Source organism: Callionymus lyra, chromosome 11 (genome assembly GCF_982586985.1).
Source record: "Callionymus lyra chromosome 11, fCalLyr1.hap1.1, whole genome shotgun sequence".
Taxonomy (NCBI): Eukaryota; Metazoa; Chordata; class Actinopteri; order Syngnathiformes; family Callionymidae; genus Callionymus; species Callionymus lyra.
In genome coordinates this window covers 26,916,252-26,930,840 of record NC_141828.1, presented here as the reverse complement: position 1 = coordinate 26,930,840, position 14,589 = coordinate 26,916,252, and the positions used below count along the sequence as shown (strand labels likewise).

Here is a 14,589-nt window from a genome sequence, read left to right as displayed (position 1 = left end):
CACTTCCATAATATTGTTGAACTTTTTATTGATGTTTCCTATGTCTGACTTGCCATTAGATGAGTCCATTTTGGGGTTAATTCTAATATTGAAGTCGCTCCCACATATCAACGTCCATTGGCTTTTTGTTGTCGTTATTTCAAGTATACATTTAAAAATTCCTGTGTTTTCCTTCCACTGATCTTAATTTTTAATGAAAAAATATGTCTGATTCTTCCATCCTTGTATTTAGCTTCACTATTTCTTCTTTAAGCTTGAAATTGAGTTTTACTTTCCTGTCGAACCCTCTCAGTTCCTGCAGAATGAGATCCATATTGACTCCTAGCCTCGCTGTCTGTTTTTGCTGTGGTCTTTCGGGTCAAAGTCATGGAAGAATGCTTGCCCCCTTTCTTTAAAGTACTTATTCTTTGGAAATTTCTCAGTTTGTGGGGGGTTATTTTAGCACATTTCTCAGGTTCTATTGAGAGCTTCTTCACCACGCTGCCATCACGTCGGTGTTCACCCAGAAGTCCCCTTTAATGTCAGTTTTACAAGTATAAAAACCCCAAAAGGGAAACTTATTCAATTGGCTACTGGTTATTTCTTGTCTCAGCGGCATTCTTCACACACAAATGCACACCCCTACACACACAAACACGCGCATGGTCTTGGGTGAAATTTTTAAAAGACAATTTAAATGATATTAGACTGATGTCCTCACATCCATGCCAGTTATAGCATAACTCTAATCTGTAATCTGTAATCTGTGACAAAATCATATGGCTATAATGTTTTAAAAAAAAAGGATTAAAGAGTAAGGCCGTGATAATAAAGGATTACCAGGAAGAAGCAGCTGATTCAATGCTCTTTAATTGAAAGCCGAACGTTTATTTCCTCCTACTTAGGAGAATTTACCAAGTTTACCTCTCCTGATTTAAATTTGGCTCAAGAGTAAAGAATTTCCGAGCGATAGTTATCTTAACAGCATCATGATGTGCTTCTGATTGGTCAATATTGCATGGTGCCTTCTGTGATTGGCTAGAATTACACAAAAAAAGACAAAAGTTTATTATCATGAAAATATAAATATTGAGTATTAAATGGGTCAATATAAGTGTGGGGAAAAACAAATAATGTTTTATTTAAGGCCAAATTGTAGCTTTCAAACTTTAATATATATATATGTTTTATCTCTTTTTTTATTCGATTGAAATTAAAACCGTTTCTGGTCTAAATTTTATTAGTTGATAAAGTCCATGCGCCTGCCACACAACCATACATTACTTTGTTGTAAAAGTCCACCGGATTTCCTTTAGTTTTTTTTACTTTTCACTGCGGTTGTATTTCCGACTAAATAAGACCCTTACAAACATTAAACTAAAACATCAGCCAGACTGTTGAAAATAAAGGCAATTAAACATACTGTATCTGTGAGCATTATATTGGCAACATTCAGAGATAGGGCAACCGGCACACGTCAAATGCATGTATCAACGCTGTTTGATTGTTTCTGCACATGTCAAATTTTTATGTAGCAAATCAATCATTTAAAATCTTTCCATTTCAGTAAAATCATGTGTTTTAAACAAAACAAATTTATGTTAAATCTGACGTTTGATTTTCAAGTTTTGTGTCTATTGCAACTCATTCTATATGTTGATGATCAGAAATGTTATCCATATAAAAAACAGGCACAAAGACTCTGTCAGATGTTGATAATGTTATGTCTTTGAAGGCAATTTTGCACAGCGAGGGTCATATGGACGACGGACTGACGCTCTCGAGATCACAGTTTGAAGAATCTCACACGGCCAGACTTGTGCGGAGTGCTACTTGTCTTTTTCGTCAACTCATCAGGTGCTTTTCTTCCTTGAGCAAGATCCTGAGAACTTCAATCCTCATGTTAACAATGAAAGTGATTTATTTACAGAATTGGCTCAAAATCAGTGGTGTCAAATTCAATGACACAAGGTACAAAAATGTCAGGAGCCAAACTATTTTAAATCAGAATCAGAAACTTTTATTGCCAATGCAGTGAACGCTAGATTTGATGAAATAGTTTTCTTTTAGGCCAAAAATGGCCCCTTGTGTTGAGTCCTCACATTCTGACTTCAACCTGCACTTTGTTGTAGAGTCAGCAGTAACATTTTACTCACTTGCACATTAAAGGCATTGAACAGACTGTAGAGCGTCATGCAGTCTGAAAAATAGTTATTTAGTTCATATTGTAAGTTGGAATTTTTAAGTGTTCTATTTTAATTTAATTCTATGAAATTGCTACGATTTCAGTTCAATAAAGCTCTTGTGAACATTTGTTTGTATTGAATACATTTTTTCAACTCGTGGGCACCTCAGCCTAGTTGCTCTTAATAGTAAAACTAAACTTTTTTATTATTACAGCTGACTTCAAGCTGGATGTTTTCCTCTTGATCCTTACAAGGAATCCGTTTCAGAAGCAAGTTGCTGAATTAATTGCTGTATTTCAAAGAGCTCTTGAAGACTCACAAGTCTGACCTACATTTACTTTCCTCTAAAAACACAATATTTTCTAGTCTCTCTCAAACCACATCCATCATAATCATCGCCACAACATCCTCCGTCTCTTCATCAACCTTATTTTTTGGTATTTCTTTGCTTCAGGCAACTTGATGGTCAACCAGAAACCCCCCCATCAGTTCTATCAGCAGAGACGGTACGATGTAGCCTTCAGGATCTCATCAAGCATTTCCAGCCTCCGTCAGGGAGGACGGGCCCTGAAGCCACACAGAAGAGCATGACGGCGTTGAGAAACCGTCAAGACATGTTTAAGGAGGAGGTGCGGCGGATGATATAAACGTCCTTATAAAGTAATGATGTTCTAACATAAGCACCCGGCTGTTTCCTCTAGGGTGTGATCGATCTGGTGCTGGACTGTATTGAGCATCTGCTCCAGAATAACTCACATCTCGCCCAAACATCTCCGAGCGACGCCCCAGCCTGGGAGAACATTTTGCAGAATTTTTATCAGCTGCTAGGTGAGCATTTAAATGTGCATTCGTCAAAAAGATTCAGCCTTTTCACAGAGGTGTAGGTGCAGCTGACGTTTACAGGGTTACTCACTCGAAGTTAAAACACAGACATCCAATAATCAACAGTCATTTTGATTTCCAGTTGAGGAGAAAATACATTTTAAAAGTTGCTAGTTACTCACTTTAATGGCATTTTAATGTCAGGTCGTGAATGTAATTATAATTTTAATTGGCCTTTTAGTGAAAGACTTTTGCACCTTTACACAATCTCAACTCAAACATTTATATCGTTGGACTAATGCATTAAAATAGGTGGCACAGATATTTTGGACGTTTTTTTGCTGATCTTGAACTGTGACCACAGACATACAGTAACTGCTCTCAACACTGTAGATGACTCACACGACTCACACATTTTTTGTTAATAACACACTTTTTTTTTAAAATTCTCTCTTGTCAATTTTTCCGACACATTAATGTCATTTAAAAAAAAAAAAAAAAGTTAGACACTGTGTTAACTTTAACTTAAATTATTTGTACTGCACTTTTGTATGCTTTCTTTTTTAGTTTTTGTCTAGGACATGTTGATTGATGCTCTTCTCTTCCTCTTCTAGTCGCCTTGATTCGGGGAAATCGGGTCAACTGTGCACATTTCTCAGGGTCCCTGGAATGGCTGATCAGTCGGCTGGACCAGCCAGCGGCGTCTTCCGGTCATTTGAATCCTTTTACATAAACTGTCAATTCAGACACTTTTAAAACGTGCCCTGTTTTTGTTGATGACAGGAGTGTTGGAGGTTCTGCACTGTGTCCTCATGGAAAGTCCTGAGGCTCTGAATGTCATCAAAGAAGAACATATACAAGCAATCATCGCTTTTCTTGATCAGCATGGATTTGATCATAAGGTGAAGACGACCGAACGTAAAAAAAAAATCTGTTGAGTTTATTTTGAGAACAACTTTATAATTTAACTTAAAATTCACTGCTTTTCTACTAACTCTCATGTTGTCTAAGAGTTGGTATTATTTTCAGAGTAATCTGTTCTTTTTAGAGTTATATACATTTTAATGTAGCGCCTGAAGCTCAGTTGACTTAATAAACATCCAAATCCCTTCGTACTGCTTGTCTGTAACATCCTTCTTGTATTGAAGCCTCGACATATTTTTGATGGTGTTTTCCCTTCAGGTTCTGGAAGTGCTGTGCTCCCTCTGTGTGTGCAATGATGTTGCTGTGCGCTCCAATCAAAACCTCATCTGTGACAAGCTCCTGCCTCACAGAGACTTGCTGCTTCAAACTCGCCTGGTCAACCAGGTCACAAGGTGCGAGTCACTACGTCATTTGTTCTGTTACATTGAGTCACTTTTATATGTTTTCTTTAGTAAACAGATCTCAGTGAAGTAGTGACTGTTATGAGTCATTTTAGAGGAAATGACAACCTGGAATGAAAAAAATTTTGTCAGTACAATTTTATAGCTATTGATTTATTTTTAGGTTTAGATTTATTTAGTTATTTACAAAAGTTACATATTTTATACATGTTCAAAAACAGATTACTCTCAATGGAAAACAAAGAGATCTCAGAATTCAATCCTTTTTCTTTTTATAATTTTTGGGCTGTGCTTGCCAAAAATACATCAAAATGTGCAGCTTGATCGGACTCAAATTGCTATTATTTTTCTCACCAGAATATAAATATTTCGCGACGTCTTCGTAAAAAAGTGGCAAATTTGCAATGTTTTTCAAACATCTCCTGCTCTGGCATACGTTCACGTACCTTCCACAATTGTTGCCGCATGTGTCTTCTTTCTACCAAAATGTATACTTTATCTGTAGGATTTACGGTTTTTGATCTAGAGTAGGTCCCAACTGTCCTATGCACTCCAATGTAAATCAGGAGGAGGATTTTCAAAACGACACCCTTTTTTTTAAACTCACTGCTATTACCACATTTCTGAATCTAGGACCACACAAGATGCTGTAAAGAAGATTTATCTAACTTTCAAATGTGGATAAAAGTCAAAATTATCAACGTGGGATTTGACTCTTTTGTAGCTTTAATATTTTTTTAATCAGGGGGCAAAGCGATCTACACGCTCTCGCGATCTTGAAGGTACCTTTGGTTGTACCAGATGATTTTTCCTTCAAAAAAAATTGCACACTTTATTCTATTTTGATAAAGAGATGTAAGAGGTTATTGTATACATTAACTTTTTTGTGTTATTTGGGCTCAATATTGTTTCAATCTTTTTATTTATAAATTCAGCACCATTTCCTGAAGGAGAAAAAGGTCTTTAGCATAGCGTGTTAAAACAATTGAGCCTGAAACTACGTTAAAATAGGATTAACTAAATCTGTATTTTGAAAAAGTCAAAAGATTGTATCTGTCTTTCTGAAAAGATCGCTTTATTTATTTATTTTTATTTTTATTACTCCAGCGTTTCTGTTTGTAATTTTTGGTTCTCCCAGTGTGACTGTGCTGTCCTGACATGAAGTTTTTTAATGTGTATGTATTTTAACTGTGTATTGATCTGTTGTTTAAGTGCTTTGGGAACATGGTCTGAGAGAGGCGCTTTACAAATAAACTAGACAATTCCCCACCGGGAAACTGGGAGAGTGGGCTGTGTGCCTTTCCCTGTGAGGAAAAAAGTATGAAAGCTACAAAAGAGTAAAATCCGACATTGAAAATTTGGACAGGAACAGGAGATGTTTGAAAAACGTCACAGATTTGACCTCCTCTCATTCATTCCTTATGGCGAAATCTATTGCAGATTTTGCAACTTACGTTGTGAAAAATGTAAATTCTGGTGAGAAAAATAATATCAGTGCGATTCTTACCTGGGCACACGTTTTGATGTACTTGTACAATGTATATCTGTAGGTTTATGCTCAAAGGTGCATACAAACAAGTGCCAAAAAATGGAAGGAGGATGAATCTGGAGAGCCCTGCTAGTACAGCCCACTTATGAACCTTAATACAAATGTTCTCTTAGTAAATCAGCAAAAAACTAGAAAAAAAGCTTTCAGCTCAACATAAGGTCACAAAACTGTCTTAAAAGTTTTCAATACTTCACAAACTCATTTTACCACCTAAACCTCCCTTTTGTGCTGAGTTTTATTTGCCTTATCTACGTTTTCATTTTATTGTATTATTCCGACATCTGCTGGGATTATCTCTCTGGATTTCAGCAGAAAGTTTCAACATTCTTTTAAGTGAAGATTCTGTCGCCACTATTGCAAGTTTTATCTTGTCGGCAGTTTCCATTTCTTCCTTTTAAGTTATTTTTGTCCCATTTGCGTTTCTTCCTCAGCAGCTGCCTTCTTTTATCATGTTTCTCTCCATCACCATCCAATATTCCTCCTCAGGCCTTTATATCTTATTTTCTGTTCCTCACACCTGCTCAGTCACTTCCACCAGCATCACCTCCCCTGTTTCTCCTTTTCCAATTAGAATTTACCTTCCTTTGTTTGCAAAACTCCCTCAGAACCAGCTCTATTAAGTCTCTGGCTTCTTATCAGAAATCTCTTTTGTATTATTAATATTCGTCTACTGGACTTTGTTGTGTATCATAATGTATTCAAGATAGATGGATGGATGGATGGATGGATGGATGGATGGATGGATGGATGGATGGATGGATGGATGGATGGATGGATGGATGGATGGATGGATGGATGGATGGATGGATGGATGGATGGATGGATGGATGGATGGATGGATGGATGGATGGATGGATGGATGGATGGATATTAATGTCATGTTATATCATGTTATATTGTTATTGATTCCCTAAGTACACTTTCTGTAAGTAATAAAACATTTTTTATAATCTGTCTATATATATACATATATATATATATATGCACACACATTTATGTACTGTACATATGTCATGTATTGATAGAAGTGCTTGTATATAGTTTATTAATATAACTGTAGCAATATTTGGAAATATTTTGCTACAAACTAAATAATAAGGGAAAGAAAATATGTTTAGGTAACAGTTTTTAATACATAGCAATTTTTTTTAATTCTTTTTTTTTTTTAAATGATTGTTTCTTAATGTATTTTTTTATTTTGTTTTTTCAAAAGTAACATATTTTATATAGGTTCAAAAGTAATTGCATTCATTCATTAGTTTTCCTCTTTTGGAAACCTTTCTCTTAAAGCATGAGACCTAATATATTCTTGGCCATGGGAGAAGACTCGGCTCAACACCGGAGATGGTACTACGAGCTGGTCGTGGATCATGTGGACCCCTTCCTCACCCCAGAACCCACTCACCTGCGCGTTGGATGGGCCTGTACAGAAGGTTACCAACCCAGGCTGACGGGCGGAGAGGTCTGGGGAGGCAACGGGGTAGGAGATGACTTATGCTCATTCGGCTTCGATGGACTTTACCTCTGGTCAGGTATGTATGATTTAAACAATGGTCAGGATTTTTAGTTACATTACATTTACTAGGAATGGAGCGAATATGTTTCTGAAACCTAGTGAAAATGAAATGCAAAAATGTTTGAATTTTGATTATACTTGAAAAATCTTTGATTACAATAAAAAATTGTTTGATTACGGTTGAAAATGGTTTGATTATAGTTGCAAATTGTTTGATTATAGTTAAAAATCGTTTGATTATAGTTAAAAATTGTTTGATTATAGTTGCAAATTGTTTGATTATAGTTAAAAATCGTTTGATTATAGTTAAAAATTGTTTGATTACAGTTGAAAATTGTTTGATTATAGTTAAAAATCGTTTGATTATAGTTAAAAATTGTTTGATTATAGTTGAAAATTGTTTGATTATAGTTAAAAATAGTTTGATTACAATTGAAAATTGTTGATTATTGTTGAAAATTGTTTGATTACAGTTGAAAATCGTTTGATTATAGGTAAAAATCGTTTGATTACAGTTAAAAATTGTTTGATTACAGTTGCAAATTGTTTGATTATAGTTAAAAATCGTTTGATTATAGTTAAAAATTGTTTGATTATAGTTGCAAATTGTTTGATTATAGTTAAAAATCGTTTGATTATAGTTAAAAATTGTTTGATTACAGTTGAAAATTGTTTGATTATAGTTAAAAATCGTTTGATTATAGTTAAAAATTGTTTGATTATAGTTGCAAATTGTTTGATTATAGTTAAAAATCGTTTGATTATAGTTAAAAATTGTTTGATTATAGTTAAAAATTGTTTGATTATAGTTGAAAATTGTTTGATTACAGTTGAAAATTGTTTGATTATAGTTAAAAATCGTTTGATTATAGCTAAAAATCGTTTGATAACAGTTGAAAATTGTTTGCTTACAGTTGAAAATTGTTTGATTATAGTTAAAAATCGTTTGATTATAGTTAAAAATCGTTTGATTACAGTTGAAAATGGTTTGATTATAGTTGTCAATTGTTTGATTACAGTTGAAAATTGTTTGATTACAGTTGAAAATTGTTTGATTATAGTTGAAAATTGTTTGATTACAGTTGAAAATAGTTTTTTATTATAGTCAAATAGTTTATGATTATAGTTAAAAAAAACAACATTTGTTTGACTGGATTAAAAAATAAGCAATAGAGTGAACTCATGTAAATAGAGGTGAAATTGAAACGAGATAATGAATAAAATGTGTTTGCTTAATTCCAGGGTGTGTTGCTCGCCAAGTGAGCTCCCCTTTTCCACACCTCCTCAGAGATGATGATGTGGTCAGTTGCTGCCTCGACCTCGCTGTTCCCTCCATCTCCTTCCGGGTCAATGGTCTCCCAGTCCAGGGCATGCTGGAGAACTTCAACGCTGTCGGACTTTTGTATCCGGTGGTCAGCTTCTCTGCTGGAGTCAAGTGAGTGATGAAGAAATTATAAAGTTTCTTCTCAAGTGTTGCTTAAATACAGAAAAAAAACATCGTCTTGTTATAAGGGTTCGATTTCTATTTGGTGGAGAACATGGAGAATTCCGGTTTCTTCCTCCTCCTGGATTTGCAATGTGCTCCGAAGCATTACTACCTGGAGTCGTTCTGTTGGTTGAATCGTGTCATGAGTACATTCTGTATCATGAGAATGGAACACAAGCACTGATCGGACCGATTGCTCCTCGCACTCCTGTGGTTTTTACACCAAAACCAGTCGACGTCAGTAAGGTATGATTACTAAAACGTATTAATATCATCTTGATAAACATTAAACCATAATGTGTTTCTTCTTCTATGAAAGGTGGTGCTGCCCTCACAGATCGAGGATATACAAGAGAAGATGGCGGAAAACATGCATGAGCTCTGGGCCATGGACAAGATTGATCTTAGGTGGACATATGGAAGTGTAAGCAAAACAAAAATACAGCCTTATAGTGTTGTGAAGATGACGGATATAAATAAAACTTCCTGTAAATATATTTGATAGAGGATAAAATGCTTCAATTTCCTATAGTTCCATGTGGATTCCGGAAGATTTAGAAGATTTAATTCATCACATGACTGTAAATGCATTTTATTTATAAAAATATGTATTAATTGGACACCATTTCAAGGCAGCTTTATCCATTTTTTCAAAAGTCAAACTCTTTTAGATCTTTTAAAATTCTGTTTGGAGAAAAAAATGATTAATAAAGTATAATAAACCTTTTACTTAACTTTTTCTTTTACTTACTTTTACCAAGCAATTGGTAAATGCAGGGCTATTAATTTTTACATTCCCTCTAAAAATCTTTATTTAGACCGTTTTCTTTGTGCTAAGAAAACATTTTTGCCTAATATTTTGATTTGTGTTGTTTAAGGAATACTTGGCTAACCCAACCTTATGATTGACAGGTCAGAGATGAAGTCAGGAAACAAGAGCCCTTCCTTGTTGAGTTTCCCACGTTACCTGATCAAGAAAGAAATCAGAACCTTCAAATTGCTCAAGACATCCTTAGGTAAAGAAGCAGAGTTGAACGTTTCAAATGCTGACTTGTAATGCTCAAAGACACAGTCCTGAGTGAGTTCTTTGTTTGCCGATCACCCGTCTTGATTCAGGACTCTCATCGCTCTTGGCGTCCACATCGGTTTAACTGATGACCACACGGAAGAGAAGGTCAAATATTTGAGTCTTCCGAACAAGTATGCATGAAAGCTGTGTTTGAACCATCGACTTAAAGACTTTGAATCTAATTTACGTTGATTTATCACTTTCTGAGATATGAACAGCCCAGTGGTTACAGACCAGCCCCAGTAGATGTCAGTCAAGTCCGACTGTCCAGATTCCACGAAAGAATTGTTGGCCTGTTTGCGGAGAATGAGCACAATGTTTGGGCCAGAGAATGTATAAAGCAGGGCTGGACCTACGGAGCCGAACAGGTATGTTTGAGAAATCAATTCAGCATCATTAATTTCTATATTATTAGTATATCAGTGCCATCATAATATCCAATGGTGGATGTGCGATATTTGATATTGGTGTCTTGAATTGCGATATCGATATTATTGCGATATTTTTTCCTGCACGAAACTGAGCGACATCAGAGAGGAGCCGCCGGCGGGTCGCGATATCACCAAATCAATAATAAATCCCACCTCCTTGTACGCGCACACATAATAGTTTATAAATGACCTGATGCTAATAACCTAGCTCATTAGCATACTGCAAAGACGGACAGGTTTACACTTGTTTGGAAGTTCTACGATCTTATAAAAACGCTGAAAACAACTGAGACAAGATGAAAAGTACTTACAAATATGTTGCTTTAGCAAAGGGGGTTGAAAGAGACGAGTGACTGGAGCACTAGTGTCTGAGTAGCTCATAAATTAGTCTTACTTCTATATATATACTGAGCCAGTGTCTCTGACAACGAGACATAGAAGAACAAATTGACAACTTTACAGACTTACTTGCGATATGCATATCCCCATATTGATATCGATATTTTTTCGATATATCGTGCAGCCCTATTTATATATACATATATATATTTATGTATATATGAATGAAGTACTCTTTAGGTTAAGTGTGGCGGCACTATTATGCCAAGGTTTTATATTGAATTAACAAGGTTGCCATTTACAAAATATTACATTTAGAACATATATTGAGTTATTGGAATTATCGATGTTGATAGCACTGATAGCACTATAAAAAACACTTCCATAAATTGCTCCTTCTCATCAGGATGTGAAAGCGAGGCGCAGTCCAAACCTTGTGCCGTACAGTCTCCTAGATAAAAGGACCAAGAAAGTCGGCAGAGAGGGCATCATAGAGTCTGTTTGCACTCTACTTGCTTATGGGTACAGCTTGGAAACTCTTCACCAGGACCAGAGTACGCCTCAAAGATCAAATGCAGACATTTATTATTTTATTTTTTCCCCAAGATTGATGTGGTTGTGTTTTCCTTCGCAGTGGTTTCCTCGAACCACACCGTGAGTCGGGCTGAGCAGTGGAGAGTGTTCAGACCTGATAAGTCCTTCACGGTGACCTCAGGGAAGTGGTATTTTGAATGTAAAGTGGTAACAGCAGGCCGTATGAGAGTCGGATGGGCACGGAGAGACTGTACCGCCGATAAAGATCTGGGTCTGGACAACCAGGCGTTTGTCTTTGATGGATCTGAGGTAGGAGGTTAATTCTTGTGTAGAATGGGCCACACTGGGTGTTTTCAGCTGTTTATTTATATTTTTTGGATTTTTTATAGGTTTTTGAGTCATTGTTGTTAAATTGTATTTTTTATTTTAGTTTATAAATTGGTTTCATCTTAACTGTATATAAGTAGGTATTTAAATTACATCATTTGATATGATTATCTTAATTTCTTAAACCAGCTGACATTGGAAAAAAATTAAGTCTGTTGCTCTGCTTGCACTAAAAAACATTGACGGGCGGCACTTTTAGTTCCACTGGTAAAAATCATTGAAGTTAAACTAAAGTGTTGATTTGTGTTTGTGATAAGTTGATGTTGGACCTGCGTTGTACTCATCAGTATGTATCTTTGTGTGTTTGTACAAAACTCTATTTTCATTGAAATATATATATAAAACACAATAAAATACAATAAAACATGCTGTACAAGAATCATGAGATTATGTTATTTTTTATAAATGTTTTAGTCATTAATTCGTGGACTACACGTCTATCTGTGAAACTTAATGGAAAAAAAAAAAATCGACTTAATGTTCTAAACACACGTGTCAAACTCGGGGAGCGGGTGTGGATTTTGTGTCCCCAAGGGATGTTTGACTCAAGATCAAGGTAGGATAATGTCAATGTGGATGACAAACATAGAGTGAAGCAAGTTTGAAAAAACTTTAATTTAAGTTTAGTTATAAACTAGTAGTTAGTTTATAAGTTATAAATGTATTTTACCAAATCTTTTCATTTCACTGTAAAAAACCTGTTCCAACAAGAAAGTTTGAACAAGAAAGCATCATGTTTTTTTGCCCTTGCTTTCAGGGTCAGTGGTACCATCAAGGAGGTGGACCTCTGGGGCGAGTGTGGCACCGGGGTGACGTGGTGGGTTGTCTGCTGGACATGGCAGCTCGCAATATGATGGTAACCCTGAACGGAGAACTGCTTTTTAACGAGCGAGGATCGGAGCTGGTGGCCAAGGATTTCGACATCATGGACGGTATGGACACATTTTCAATCACTTTACCTCCAGATACAGCTGTCCCTCGCCATATCATCTTCTGCGACCAGATGTTTTTGCACACAGTACTCCATATTTTAATCTATTGTAGTAGATTGTATTTGTATTTGTTTACTCTGTTACAAACATGCGTGTCATAACCAGATAACTTAGTGGGAGTACCTTACTTATGGTGGTAATAAAACAGTGAACTCCCATGATGCCTTTCTACACCCATTTGCCATTTGCAACACCGTTTTACATTTAAACAGGCGAAAATTAAATGCTCACATAACCCCAGCAATAAAGAGAGACCACTGTATTCCTTAAAAAAAGTAATTTGTTTAATCATTCATTAAATCTAGGGCTTTTACCAATCGTTGGTGTTGGAGTGAACCAGGTGGTGAAGCTAAACCTGGGCCGGCAAGTCGACTCCCTCCAATATTTCTCCGTCTGCGGTCTTCAAGAGGGTTACGAGCCGTTCGCTGCCAACATGTCCAGAGAACCCACCTTGTGGATGACCTGGAAGAAACCGCAGTTCACCTCGATCACCACAGAAGATCAAACCTTAAAAGTTTGTGTTTTTTGTTTCTTCAAATGTTGTTCCCATGCACTAGGCAACAAAACCACTAAACTAACTTCTTTCAAAGGTCATAAGAGACGGCAGCTCTGCAGATTCTTTGAGCTTGAAGGTCTGCCGGCGCTCATCGACACTTCATAGTGAAATGAGCTTCTTCAGGCTCAGCATGTTCATCGAGTTTGCTGCCACTCTCACCGGCCCTGTGGGAGGAGTGCTCCCCGTGGCTTCTAGTGCTCTATCTGCAGGTCAGATCATGGCTATGAATAATCAACGTGTGCTCCATGTAGCTGAAGGAAAAGTTAGTGTCTTCATGTTCAACTGTATTTCTGATGCAAGAGAGAACGCAATGTCAATAGAGAAGAAACATGCTTTAAATATTAACCGTACTTTACTCATGCTGATGTATTCATGAGGAACATCTTTCGACTCGATGTGAGGAGAATCATTTTGAGAAGGTTAATCCAGAGTGAACAACAAATAAATTATTCCCATCAGATTAATATAATGTCTATCCAAGAGAAATGGACAAATATTCATATCAATGTCTATTTGGATAAAATACAAACTTCTGAAATCTAATAATACAGAAATACAATCTTTCAAATATACAAAAATTCAATCTTTCAAATATACGAAAATACAATCTTACAAACTATAGCATACAGATATACAATCTTAGAAATATACAAAAATACATTTTTTTCAAACTAAAGCATACAGATATACAATCTTACAAATATACAAACTATATAATACAGAAATACAATCTTTCAAATATACAAAATACAATCTTTCAAATATACATGAATAAAATATTTCAAATTGCAAAATACAATCTTTCAAATAAACAAAAATACAATCTTTCAAATATACGAATATACAATCTTACAAACTATAGCATACAGATATACAATCTTTCAAATATACAAAAATACAATCATACAAACTATAACATACAAAAATACAATCTTTCAAAATGCAAAAATAAAATCTTTCAATTATACAAAAATACAATCTTTCAAATAAACAAAAATACAATCTTACAAACTATAACATACAAAAATACAATCGTTCAAATATACAAAAATAAAATCTTTCAAAATGCAAAAATACAATCTTTAAATTATACAAAAATACAATCTTACAAACCATAACATACAGAAATACAATCTTACAAACTATAACATACAAAAATACAATCTTTCAAATATACAAAAATACAATCTTAAAAACTAAAGTATAAAGATATACAATCTTACAAATATACAAAAATACAATCTTACAAACTATAACATACAGAAATACAATCTTACAAACTATAACATACAAAAATAGAAATTTTCTAATATACAAAAATACAATCTTACAAACTATAGCATACAGATATACAATATTTAAAATATACAAAAATACAACCTTACAAACTATAACATACAAAAATACAATCTTTCAAA

The 14,589-nt window shown here is 35.1% G+C and overlaps 1 protein-coding gene across 1 annotated transcript in view; it reads left to right on the top strand.

The window, feature by feature from the left end:
* Window positions 1-14,589, top strand: part of LOC148069805 (ryanodine receptor 2-like) — a 78,855-nt gene that overhangs the window by 5,779 nt on the left and 58,487 nt on the right. Inside the window, exons 4-21 of the mRNA XM_087803305.1 lie at window positions 1,715-1,836; window positions 2,620-2,794; window positions 2,867-2,993; window positions 3,602-3,697; window positions 3,771-3,889; window positions 4,170-4,303; window positions 7,152-7,393; window positions 8,620-8,812; window positions 8,890-9,109; window positions 9,183-9,287; window positions 9,776-9,879; window positions 9,980-10,063; window positions 10,141-10,300; window positions 11,109-11,256; window positions 11,337-11,545; window positions 12,381-12,555; window positions 12,921-13,129; window positions 13,206-13,380. Of these exons, the coding sequence (XP_087659431.1) occupies window positions 1,715-1,836; window positions 2,620-2,794; window positions 2,867-2,993; window positions 3,602-3,697; window positions 3,771-3,889; window positions 4,170-4,303; window positions 7,152-7,393; window positions 8,620-8,812; window positions 8,890-9,109; window positions 9,183-9,287; window positions 9,776-9,879; window positions 9,980-10,063; window positions 10,141-10,300; window positions 11,109-11,256; window positions 11,337-11,545; window positions 12,381-12,555; window positions 12,921-13,129; window positions 13,206-13,380 (2,797 nt within the window). The remainder of the gene's footprint in view (window positions 1-1,714; window positions 1,837-2,619; window positions 2,795-2,866; window positions 2,994-3,601; window positions 3,698-3,770; window positions 3,890-4,169; window positions 4,304-7,151; window positions 7,394-8,619; window positions 8,813-8,889; window positions 9,110-9,182; window positions 9,288-9,775; window positions 9,880-9,979; window positions 10,064-10,140; window positions 10,301-11,108; window positions 11,257-11,336; window positions 11,546-12,380; window positions 12,556-12,920; window positions 13,130-13,205; window positions 13,381-14,589) is intronic.